The sequence below is a fragment of the Chlorocebus sabaeus genome, chromosome 4 (assembly GCF_047675955.1).
Source record: "Chlorocebus sabaeus isolate Y175 chromosome 4, mChlSab1.0.hap1, whole genome shotgun sequence".
NCBI classification, from domain to species: Eukaryota; Metazoa; Chordata; class Mammalia; order Primates; family Cercopithecidae; genus Chlorocebus; species Chlorocebus sabaeus.
In genome coordinates this window covers 51310533-51323467 of record NC_132907.1, presented here as the reverse complement: position 1 = coordinate 51323467, position 12935 = coordinate 51310533, and the positions used below count along the sequence as shown (strand labels likewise).

The 12935-nt window shown below is 42.2% G+C and overlaps 1 protein-coding gene across 4 annotated transcripts in view; it reads right to left on the bottom strand.

Annotated features, from left to right (window-relative positions):
* The window catches only part of PAIP1 (poly(A) binding protein interacting protein 1), a 30556-nt gene extending 18420 nt beyond the window's left edge, over positions 1–12136 (bottom strand). Inside the window, exons 1-3 of one of the 4 annotated variants that reach the window (XM_007961522.3) lie at positions 11939–12136; positions 10421–10590; positions 2017–2202 (exon numbers count right to left, since the gene is read on the bottom strand). In XM_007961522.3, coding sequence (XP_007959713.1) covers positions 2017–2202; positions 10421–10519 — 285 coding nt within the window. In that variant the 5' untranslated portion in view covers positions 10520–10590; positions 11939–12136. Of the gene's footprint in view, positions 1–2016; positions 2203–10420; positions 10591–11026; positions 11142–11166; positions 11731–11938 lie in introns of those variants that run through there. The other 3 variants (XM_007961521.3, XM_007961520.3, XM_007961523.3) reach the window with 3 other exon arrangements.
* Positions 12137–12935: the final 799 nt, after the last annotated feature.

Below are 12935 nucleotides of genomic sequence, written 5' to 3'. Positions count from 1 at the left end.
ATCCGTGGCATAATTCCTCTTTTTGACAGAGTACCTCCTTTGTTAATTTCATAAGAAGGGTTATAACAAAATTTCAAACTGGCTGGTCAGTGTAAAAAGATCTAGATGGTCTAACTTTTTAGATTCTCAAGCAATCCTTTTAGTCTCATTCCATCCTTATTCTAGAACCTTTTAGGTTTTGCACTGCAAATCAGGGTGATTCTCAGCTTTACCACCACTGGCTTGGATCTGCCAAGTCAGGTACCACTCACCCACCTGCTTTCTAGTCTTCAAAACTAGTGCTTTTTTTTTCCCTCTTCTCTGTCCTTATGTGCCTTTTAAAAATCCCCATAGTGTCATTTTAGTGGTGTTTGGGAGATATCAAAGCTGAATGTGTGTTTAATCTGTCATCTTTTATAATACGTCCTTGTTGTTAGTTGCTATGAGTACATTTCCATAAATTACCTCAATGAAACTTAGCTGCTATTGATAAACCTATGCATCATTGATGATAGAATATTAAAATATTAAGTATATTGACTACATATTTGACAATCAGAGAAATAGTTGAAGCTTATCAGGTTACCGACCCTTTGTCCAGCCCTGAATAAGTATAATGCAGACTACTGAGTAACTGAAACTGAATAGTGGAGGAAGCCAGAAAGGCAACAAGAAATAAATATATTTGTTTCATTTTCTTATCTCATATTCCTTTTCAATCCATTTATCGGCAAAAAGCAGAAATGAGAACAAACCGTGCAGTTCTGTCTTCCTAACATCTTAGGTACTTCCTCAAACCTGACAGTTGGCTAGGTAGTCTTGGGGTCCAGTAACCATCCAGAATAACTTGGAAAAGCAGCCAAATCAAACATTAGGCTAGAAAATAATCATTAATTTGCATTATAATCTCTCTTCCATATATTCCAAATTTGAGTTGCTCTTGTAGCAATGAATTAAAGAACCTAAAGTTTACATTTCTGATCATGGCCCATTTTTTTTTGACCAGTCTCACACTAAGTTTGTGTTAAGCCAGTGTTGTCTACTATATTTTTCACTTTTAAAATAGCATTAATGAGGCCAGGTGTGGCTCATGTCTATAATCCCAGCATTTTGGGAGACCAAGGCAAGCTGATCACTTGAGGTCATGAGTTCGAGACCAGCCTGGTCAACATGGTGGAACCCTGTCTATCAAAAATACAAAAATTAGCTGGGCATGGTGGTGCACACCTGTAATCTCTGTTACCTGGGAGGCTGAGGCAGGAGAATCGCTTGAACCCAGGAGGTGGAGGTTGCAGGGAGCTGAGATTGCACCACTGCACTCCAGCCTGGGAGACAGGGCAAGGCTCCATATCAAAAAAAAAAAAAAAAAAAAGTGTTAATATGTTAATGACCAATATACTGGGATCAAAACTAAATGTTGTATAATGAAACAATTTCAATTGACTAAATTAGATTTTCAAGGAATTAAGATGAAATCCTTAAATTTTAAAAGAAAGCAAAGACAAGTAGAAATGTTAAGACTCAAGACAGGACGTTTTATGGTCTGGCTTTCTTTTTTTAAAGACTTATTTATGAGGCAAGCAAATTCTCTTAATTTTTTTCCTCCCCTACTCTAATACTACTATTCAATTCAACACATAGCAGAAAAGAATTGCAGTCTTTTCTGGTACTGCTAATCTCAGAGCCTGCAAAACAAGGGGCAAGGTTTGCTTGGGTGGGGGGCACTTATGTAGCCTTCCTTTTCAGTGCCCCTATCACCTTCTATACTATACTGCCTGTATAGAGCTTTGGCCAAACAGGTGAATACTGCCTATAGAACCTTGACTACACAGGTGAACTTGCAATCCAGTCTGGCTCTGCCCTTCGATCCCTAACTACAGGAATTTTATATAAGACAGACTTAGAACTCCCAGAAACTATAAAGAGTTAAGTGTGGAGGCAGGTGATCATGAATCTGGTCTCCCTCAAGGAGTAGCCACTATCCTTGGGCTTCAAGGAAGCTATCTGAAGGTCATTTCATGCTATAAGCCAACATACCTGTTGATAGATGAGTTCCACAAGTTCTTGCAAAGCATCATCTGTTGTAACGCAACCATTCAGGGTCTCTGCAAACTGTTCAATTTCAGTTTCAAAACTGCCAGGCTGCTCTGTAAGATGATTCAAAAAATCCTGAACATATTCTGACAGAGTAGGATAATCTTCACAACCATCCTCATAGGATTCCTATGGATCAAAAATGAAAAAAAATATTTTAATCTATGCAACTGGCTGAAACACACAAAGTGGTATGTCTCTAGCACAAATACTTTTTTAAAGATCCTTCACATGATAAAAATTTACGTTCATCAATGAAATTGTCAATTGAGCTATTTTTCTTCCTTGCCTAAAAGCTGAAATGTTATAATATTAACAGCAGAAAGGTTCTGTTTAGCCGAATAGGGAATTGTCTTCTCATTCTGGGTCAAATTCTAAGACGGCTGAGAAATAAAGTTTAAACCAATATATCAGTACAGTGCCAATACAAAAATTAAGAATCTGATCTATTTACGAATGAAATAAGATCTAGGATTTGCTTCAAAATGGAAGGCAAAGTATGGACTAGGGATATAAAAACAAGAATGGCCACATGTAGCTTACTGTTGAGGCCATGAGGGTTCATTATACCAAATACTCTGTATTTCTGCAGATGTTTGACAACTTTTTTATTGGGGGGGAAAAAAACAAAAGCCTAGTAAGTTTTATCATCTGTTAATCCCCAAGGGCAAAGAAATGCACAAAGTTGCTCCAGTAACTAAAATTTCATTATGGTGTAAATGGAAGGAGACCTTTTGGCTGCTACATCCAGGTTTCTAACAAAACCTTGACAGCAGCAGTAGTTTCCAGCTAATGTGGTTTCCACCACTGTCACCTTTGGCAGTTCCCAACCTTTTCATTAATGGCAGGAGGCTAAGTGGGTGAGTTTTACAAAAGATAATAGACTTGGGCAGCAACTTTCACATCTCAATGTCTACAATACCACCCAAAGCGCTTTAAACTTTACCAAACAGTTAAAATCTAATAATAACTATATTGCTTGATGAAATTTAACCTTCTCCAAACAGAGTCAAATGAAAAGTCACATAGGCCGGACGCGGTGGCTCAAGCCTGTAATCCCAGCACTTTGGGAGGCCGAGACGGGCGGATCACGAGGTCAGGAGATTGCGACCATCCTGGCTAACACGGTGAAACCCTGTCTCTACTAAAAAATACAAAACTAGCCGGGCGAGGTGGCAGGCTCCTGTAGTCCCAGCTACTTGGGAGGCTGAGGCAGGAGAATGGCGTAAACCCAGGGGGCGGAGATTGCAGTGAGCTCAGATCCGGCCACTGCACTCCAGCCTGGGCGACAGAGTGAGACTCTGTCTCAAAAAAAAAAAAAAAACAAAAACAAAAAAACCCAGAAAAGTCACATAAAAAAGTTACGACTACAAAACAGAAGCATTTTGTGAAGGGGTTAAGTTCTAAAGTCAGTGAGTGCATAGAGGAAAAAAAAAAGTCTTATGTGGTCAAAACACCCTTAGAAACGCTCCACGTTGGAGAAAGTCTTTTGTTTTTTTGAGACAGAGTCTTGTTCTGTCGCCCAGGCTGGAGTGCAGTGGTGTGATCTTGGCTCACTGTAACCTCCACCTTCCGGGTTCAAGCTATTCTTGTACCTCAGCCTCCCAAGTAGCTGGGATTACAGGCATGTGCCACCATGCCCAGCTAATTTTTGTATTTTTAGTAGAGACAGGGTTTCACCATGTTGGCCAGGCTGGTCTCGAACTCCTGACTTCAGGTGTCGCCCACCTCGGCCTCCCAAAGTGCTGGGATTACAGGCGTGAGCCACCGCGCCTGGCCCAGGACACGGTCTTAGGAGAAAGACCAACACTGCCAATTGTCCAGTTGTTCCTCTACTGTTGGTGCTTGGTATGGTTTTGGCTGTGTCCCCGCCTGAATCTCAACTTGAATTGTATCTCCCAGAATTCCCATGTGTTGTGGGAGAAACCCAGGGGGAGGTGATTGAATCAGTGGGGCCAGTCTTTCCCGTGCTATTCTTGTCATAGTGAGTAAGTCTCAAGATATCTGATGGGTTTATCAGGGGTTTCTGCTTTTGCTTCTTCCTCATTTTTCTCTTGGTGCTGCATGTCAGATGTGCCTTTCACCTCCGCTATGATTCTGAGACTTCCCCCAGACTTGTGGAACTGTAAGTCCAAATAAATTTCTTTTTCTTCCCAGTCTCGGGTATGTCTCTGTCAGCAGCATGAAAACGGACCACTATAGTGCTACTACTTCAAATGATCACCATTTGGAGGTCATGTTGTACACTTTCTATGTATCTTTATTTTTTGTTTTATTTATTTTGAGATGGAGTCTCGCTCTGTCACCCAGGCTGGAGTACAGTGGCAAGATCTTGGCTCACTGCAACCTCTGCCTCCCAGGTTCAAGCGATTCTCCTGCCTCAGCCTCCCGGAGTAACTGGGACTACAGGAATGCACCACGAGGCCCAGCTAATTTTTTTTTCATTTTTAGTAGAGATGGGGTTTCACCAGTTGATCAGGATGGTCTCGAACTCCTGACCTCAAATGATCCACCCACCTTGGCCTCCCAAAGCACTGGGATTACAGGTAAGAGTCACTATGCCCGGCCTATGTATCTTTAGAGACTGAAGGGATACTTAGCAAAAGTTGCATGTACTATGAGAGGCACTCAGGAAGTAAAACCAGCTGTAAAAATAGCAGATTCATGTGCCTTTTTCATTCACGTATAGTGTTCATTGAATAGAAGGATAAACTCTAATACATTAAATTTTGGTCACACATTTGAACCCAAGTTAAACACTCTACTATAATAGGAGGTATTAATATTGATGAAATTATTTACTAATCATAGATATTATAGCTATGACTCTGAGGATTAAGTGAATTAATCAAATTTGCCTAGACTGGTGAAGATCACATAGTAAAGCACAAAGTGTTCAACAAATGAATTACATTATAAATTTCTAGGAGAATACTGAGTCATATTCCAAATGCAACAACTATATATTCATACATAAATGGACTAAGGTATAAAAAGCATCCAAAAAGAATGATACAAAGCTGTATTTCTTGGCACCTAGGATGGTACTCCAATTAATAAGCTAATAGCCACCAGCTGCATACAAGATATGTGATAGACACCATAAGGGCTTTGCCTGCCTCTTGTTTAACCTACAAAATTTTGAGGTAAGCATTATTATCCTCCCTTCACAGAAGAAACAGGCACAGAGTAGTTAAGTCACTTTGGTTATTCATTCAAAATGGTGTGGCTGCTGAGTGTCTACTAAGTGCCAAAGACTGTCTTGGGGATGGGATACTGCCATGACATGAATAAAGCAGACAAGGCTCAGGCTCTCCTCTCATGGAGCTCATCGCCCATGATGGAAGACGTATTTAGAAGTTGAAATACACTACAAAATAAAATAAAATAAAATAAAATAAAATAAAAATAAATGAATAAAAAGCAAAAAGCCAAGGAAAGATTCTTAGAGTTAATATATAAACTGAGAAAGAAAAAAAGATCCAGCCATACAAAATCTAAGGAAAGACATTCTCTGTCTTTCTAAGGGCACAAAAAGCACACAGGCCCCAAGGAGGCCTAATAGCTTTGAAAAACAAAGACAATAACTAGAATACAGAAGCTAAGGAAGGGTGGTAACTAATAAGGTCAATGAGGCAGATAAGGAAAGAGATCTTAGAGGGCTTTGGGGGCCAAATTAAGGAAACTGGCTCTTAAGGGAGTAGGAAAAACAGGATGGGGGAGAGGGTTTGAGCAAGGAAGGACCATGCACCAACTTAAGTGACTGTGCATGGTCACAAAACTAGTTAGAATTGGGGGCAGAACAAAGCCTATACTTTTAACTTCTGTGTGAAACTCAAATGACAAAAGCTTAAAACCCAATTTTGACTTTATGTACAAAGATGTTCATTGCCAAAAAATCCATGTAACAATCCATTAACAAGGAATTGGTTAAATACATTATCATGTATTTGTATAATGGAATATCATATAGCCATTTAAGAAAACAAGAGACAACAGTACTTACCTCTAGAGTGAGAAAATGTTCCCATTATAAATATTGACATTATAAAATTGTGAAAGCAGTTAGGCATAATTGTACACATTCATATACTTAATATTAACTACATACATGTGGGAATTTCATAAAACTAGTCATAAGTTTTTGATATACAGTTGTTAGTTTTATAGACTTGTAGTATCGTACCATTATTAATGACAAGGAATAGGAGAAAGGCAAAGGTAGGGGTCCCAGCTGAAGGTACTAATTTCCTGTTTCCATCAAATGTCATTCTTTGTGGCAAAAATGCTGCTTAGAACACTGATTTGCAATCTTTTTTTTTTTTTTTTTTTTTAAATCAACAGAACTCTCTTTTAAGAAAATGTAAAATCTGATAAGTAAAAGAAGAAAGTAGAACTGCTCTGAATATAGCAGAACAGAGGATCCAGAGCCTGCCATTTTAAGCAAAAAAGGAGGGATAGAGTATTTGGAACAGACAGGCACTCCAACGTGTTTGAATCAAAGCCTGCATTACTTCTCTAGCACCAGATTTTTTAAAGCCACAAATTTCTTCAGTCTTCAATGTGGAATCAAATGGCTTCCAAACAGGGATATTTTCAAGTTTTATTTTTCTTAGAATTCTATGGGAGATTGGGAGCAATATCAATTAGAAAATGTACTTTTTCATGGTAGGTACTCTATATACATTGTCAAGAGATGAGAACCTATTACAAAACAGTGGGAATAAAACAAAACTGATCAGACACTACAGAGAGTGAATACAGTCAAGACTACTTTAGCTAGCTGGATTGAACTAAGGCAAGGGTGTGCAGGAGAGGTGAGTCAATATGCTACCCAGTTCTTAGTGTAAGCAGCTAGTTAGAAAGAAGAGATTCGCATGAGATAATTTTTATACTGTATATAGATTTTATACTTGCATTTGAATGTGAGTTCCTCAGGAAGTAGTCAAACAAATGAAAATGTATGCCTAGAGTTCAAAGGAAGAATAAGATGTCAGGGTTATTAGCACATAAGTGATAGATTCTAGGGAATAGGTGGGATTAGCAAAGGAGGTAATAAAATGGAAGAAAGAACATCACCAACAGTCATCTGAGGGGAAAAGGAATGATCTGCAAATTGGGAGGATAAAGAAAGTACTGCCGCAGAAGCCAAAGAGGTAGGGGAGAAGAGGTGCTCACAACAACAAATGCTACAGAATAAATTCCTAGGTTGAAATCTGGAAGAGGATAATCATTGTGGAGTCTTGGGAATGAAGGAGATTATGCTCAGAGAGAAAAAAGAACAAAATTAATACCTTAAATACTTAGTTCTTATAAAAATGAGAGGGAACTTCTGATAGACTAAAAAGGTACCTTTGCACCTAGCACAGGACCTGGCACATGGGGACTTATAAACTGAATAGATCCTCTGTGCTTAAAGTCTTAAAATGAGATTTAGGAGGATAAATTTAAAAATCGGAAGAACATCAGTCACAAAAATAGCATCAATATAATTAGGGAGATCAGACTGCAGAGGTTTGAACAGTGAGAGACAGTGAATAATTTTACCTATTGGAGAATGATACTACTGCAAGGTAGAAGAAAAACTGGGAAGTAACTTGAAGAGGGATTCTCTTAGAAAAAAAGCTCGTTTTGCAGGGGAGGGAGGGAACTTCTGTCTCTTAATCAATGCTTTATGAATTCCTATGTTAAATTTTTGGCTCTGGTAAGTGAACTGTGATGAAATATTCAAGGCATAATGGTTTGTCTGAGAAGAAACAATGGCCAGGAATAAATGGATATAGCAACTCACTGGTAAGAAGGCATGAAAAGTAGGAAATTCTAGCAGCAGGATTAGAGGAAGAACTGAAGATAAAAGGGCTTGGTGCCTTGAAGGAGTTAAGAAAGCACAGCAGAAGACTACCATAAAGGCTGTTAGAAAAAGGATACCAGGAAACAGATTTTCATGTGTAGAACAAAAGCAGACTCAATAAATGTCTGGAAACTGAGACAGGAGACTACTAGAACAGAGACTCCATGAAGACAGGAATTTCTGTCCATTTTGTTTGTTGCTATATCACCAGTGCTTGACTATTTGTTGAACGAGTGAGTGAACGTAGCTAACTCTGGATTATGGCCACCACAAGAATACATTTACTTTGCAACAAGAGCTCATCCTAAGAGTCAGGGGGAAAAAAGGATTCTGCTGTTCTGTGGCTAATTGGATTGAGAAAAACTCTTTTAGCCTTAACTATGAGTGAAGATTAGGGTAAACTAGTAAGGCTAGAGAATATACCAGAATAGGGGTAGTAAGCCTGAATGCCTGTAGAATTCAGGTAGATTACAAATGAATGAAATAAGCCAGAAAGCAAATTAGAGCTCACAGACTCCATCTAAAGAGAATGCCTCTACTCAGCTACAACCAATTTTTGCTGTATCACAATGCCAATCCACCAAGGCCAGATTTTATGATTCAAGTTTCTAATATCTAATTTAGGTATTGGTAATTAATTAAAACAACTAAAAGAAAAAACAAACCCATTCAGGGCCAGAGAAGACACCTGCAGGCCACACAGGTTTCCAGGTGCCAGGCTGCAATCTGTTTTGGCAAATTGAGCAGAGGAGGTGCTCATCTATAAGAGGATGGCAAGGAATGCCTAAAAGATGCAGTGGTTCAAAGTAAGTGGACTAACATTACTTTATATTACTGCTCTGCAGCCCCAAAGTCACTTGAACCATGTAAAAATAGTTGATACACGATTGTTACAAACACACCCCTGTATCCCTCCATCATAAAATAGCCCAAGTCAATAGGGAAGAAAATAAATGGGAACCTGCTTGTGGCTGCTAGAACGAGCATCCTTAAGAGTTTATTCAACTACTTATAGCGCTCTAATGGTTCTTCTCCTCTGTGAGCTAAATACAATTTTCTGGCAAGTCTCAAGATGCTCTCATTCCTGCCTCACACGATAGATGGCCTTTTTCATCCTATATCAATTGCTTTTCCTGCTATATCTTTTGCTTTCCAATCCCAAAGCTTTTTCCTATACAGTGTAAGAATCATGGAGTATCTAAAACATGGAACATAGCTTTTCTATACTTATACTGTAAAATATGGAAGGAGAACCAAAAAGAGGTAATAAAAAAGGTGTGCCATTATCAGTTATAAGAGAAATACAAATTAAAACCACAAGTAGATACTATACGCCCACCAGAAAGGTTAAACTTAAATAGAAAATACAAAGTGTCGACCAGGAAGTAGAGCAACTGGAAATCATACACTACTCAGAATGTACAGTGGAACAATCTCTGGAAAACTACATGGCAGTCTCTACTAAAGCTGGCTACCCTAAGTCCCAGCAACTCCACTCCTTGGTATATACCAAACAGAAATAAAGGCATACAGCCAGCAAGACACAGAATGTGCCCTATTCATAATAACCCAAGAGTGAAAGCTACCAACGTTCATCAGACAAATGGGATATATTCATGCAATGGAATGTTATAAAAATAAGTCACCTCCAATATGCTACAATATGGAGTAATCTTGATACTGAGTGAAAGTGAGAAAGAAAATATTCTATATGACTTCATTTATATAAACTTTGAACACAGGCAAAACTATCCAATGAAGTTAAAACAGTGGTTATACTTGGACATCAGGAACAACTGGAAGGAGACAGAGGGGGTTTTTGGGATGTTGATAATGTTCTATTTCCTGACTGTGATGCTGGTTAGTTGAGTGTTCACTCTATGAAACTGAGCTAACACTTAAGTACAGTATTCTCTGCCATACTTCAATAAAACTAAGAAGATATGAAAGACAGGACTTTAAGTATCATCAATCATTTCTTCAATGATTCCCTCCCACTTCTCTACAATTAATCCCTATGCATTTACTCATCTGGGTTTATCCAGTACAACAAATTCCTTTCTACATATTCCAACTGTGCTTTGTACGACTATTTAAGAAAAGTGACTATGTTTTAAAGTTGTTATATAAGTTACAAAGAAAAACTGAAAGTTTAAACGTTCTTTATACCTATGTAAATACTTTATCACAACCCCGTAGGACATTTCTGCATACAATAATTAGGACCAAAACTATGTCTATTTTAACATAATGGAATAATCACTAGAAACAAGTACACAGATGTGTACTCTCAAGCTTACATTCTAATACCTTGAATATAACTACAAAATATATTCCTGAATCAGCTTTGCTTCATTCTGAGTTCAATAATTCAAAACATTCACAATAAAAAAATTTTTTAGGTGTAGTACAGAAAGCACAAACATACTCTGATTAACAAATAATCACATTATTCCAGTAAATTAACCCGAGTTGTAGGAAAAAGGGGGTACTTACTGTGTAATTGGAAGAATAACCTGAAGGGTAAAATTCAGGGGCATTCACAGACAGCTTAGACATTAATACAGGGGCTACAACCACCTGGGGCTTAGCCATTGCTGACTCCGAGTTCTGCTGTGGGATTTTATCCTGTGAACTAGGTGGAGCTCTCAGGGGCCTCGTTTGCTCTGAGAAAGAAAAAAACCGGGCGTTAGATGCTTTCTTTCCTTTGTACAACAACTTGCTATATACTGAAAAACCATCTGAAAAGCGTCTGTTTTTAAGAGTTAAATAGGAACCGTCATGAAATTTATGGTTATCGCCGAGATGTGTACAGACAGCCTACAAAAAGGAACAATAGACTTGCTGTGACTCATTTATGGGCATACCTGCCTCTAAATGAGTGCTTGCGAGCTTTTTTCCCCTCTGTCTTTTTAAAGGGATCGGTGGAAAAGAGGTGGTTGGTTGCTAGGGTCTCGCTTTAGAGGGCTGCTGAGGGGAGGCGATTTTTACTTCCTCCCGGGACGGCGAACTCCGAGACCGCGCACCCGTCCCCTCCCCCAGCCGGGCGCACAAAGGATTCCAGCAGACACCTTCCAAACCCGGTTCCGGGCCCGTCCCTACCCGGTCACGCGGCCCTCTCGGGGAATGCTTTCGGGGAACCGGGGGTGGGGACCGCAGACAACGTCGGGCCTCGGTACGCGTGGAAGGCCGTGGGGAAGCGTTCGCCAAGGAGGACTGGGGCCCTTAGAGCTGCTCCGTACCTGGGAGCGCCCCGGGCCGGGAAGGCCGCTGGGGGCTGACGGGGACCTCGCACTGGGCCCCTGGCGGCGGGGCCGTCCTGGGCTGGCGCAGCGGCGGTGGCTGCAGGAAGCCCGGGGCTTTGGGTTGCGGCGGCGGCTGGTGCCGCGCCCGCTCAGCAGGCCCCGCTCCGTTCGGGAAACCGCCGCCCTCAGGCCCGCCCCCTCCGCGGCCCAGGCCCCGGCTCCGGCCCCGACCAGCACCTGGGGCCCGATCGAAACCGTCCGACATGCTCCTCCTCCTCCGCCTCCTCCTCCAGGGGCCGCTGCCGCTGCGCTCGCGATAGGACGCGGAGGGGGGAAGGCGCCGCGGGTCGGCTGTAGCCGCCGCGCCTCACTCGGGCCTCATGGAGGAGGAGGGCGGCGGGCCCGGCTTGGCGGCTTGGCGGCCCGGCTGCTCGGTGCTTCTGGCTGAGCGGACAGCAGGCCGAGCACCCGCCACTCCAGAGCGCCCGCCCCCCGAGGCTACCCTCGGCTTTCCAATTCTCCCCCAAAACCCGGCTCCCCGCCTTCGGCGCGGCAGGGGCGCAGGCGGGTCACAGCGGCCCCCTGCGGCCCGGAGGCCCGGGACGCGCCCGCGCGGCTCCTCCCGTTCGCGGCTGGCGGGCCCCCAAGCCCTGCAGGCCGCCCGCCGAGTGGCGTCTCGGCCACCGGTCGGCCCGCAGCCAGGCTCGGGTGGGGGCATCTGGGTTCCCGGGGCCAGGCTGGGGGTATGAGGGGTGAGGGGGACGCTTACCACAGGCAGGCCCGACCTACTCGGTAGTTCTCAGGAGAGACGTGCGAGACTGACAGTTGACGCCGGGAAAATAAAAACACGGGGGGAGGGGGCGTGGACCCTGCGCCAGGGTTCGCTGGCGCACAGGTGTGTTCAGCGACTCGGCTCCGACCGAGACCCGCGGACTGCTGAGGACTGGTCCCTGGGAGACTGCCACCTGCTCCGTTAGCATCGGGGGAAGGGAGTAGAAACGGAATCAAAATATGTGTCCCCGCCTTTTTAATTCACACTAGGTGTTTACCGCAGTAGGTCACACCTACGTTTAACAAGCTTCGTTCTCTCTGCTTTAACCTTCCCCTCCAGAAATTTCAAGAAAATGTGCTACCTTTCAATGTAACTCTCCCCTCTTTTTCATCTTGTATCAGTGCTGTCCAATGAAAATATAATGCGAGCCACAAATGCAAACCACTTATGTAATTTTACATTTTCGAGAAGCCACATTAAATGAGTGAAAAGAAACAGGTGAGGCCAGGCGCGGTGGCTCACGCCTGTAATCCCATCACTTTCGCAGGCCGAGGCGGGCGGATCATCTGAGGCAGGGAGTTGGAGACGAGCCTGACCAACATGGAGAAACCCTGTCTCTACTAAAAATACAAAATTAGCCGGGCGTGGTGGCACATGCCTGCAAATCCTAGCTATTCGGGAGGCTGAGGCAGGAGAATCGCTTGAATGCTGGAGGCAGAGGTTGCAGTGAGTGGAGATCGTACCATTGTACTCCAGCCTGGGCAGTAAGAGCGAAACTCCGTCTCAAAAAAGCAAAAACAACAACAACAACAAAAAAACCCAGGTGAAATTAATTTAAATTTACTTAATCCATTATGTTCAAAATGGTTTTTTAATATGTGATTTAAAATATTAAATATTTTCTCTGTTTTTTAGATACTAGTTGGAATCCAGTGTATATTTTACACTTAACGGCACATCTTAGGATTGGCACATTTCAAGGGTTCAAGAGCCA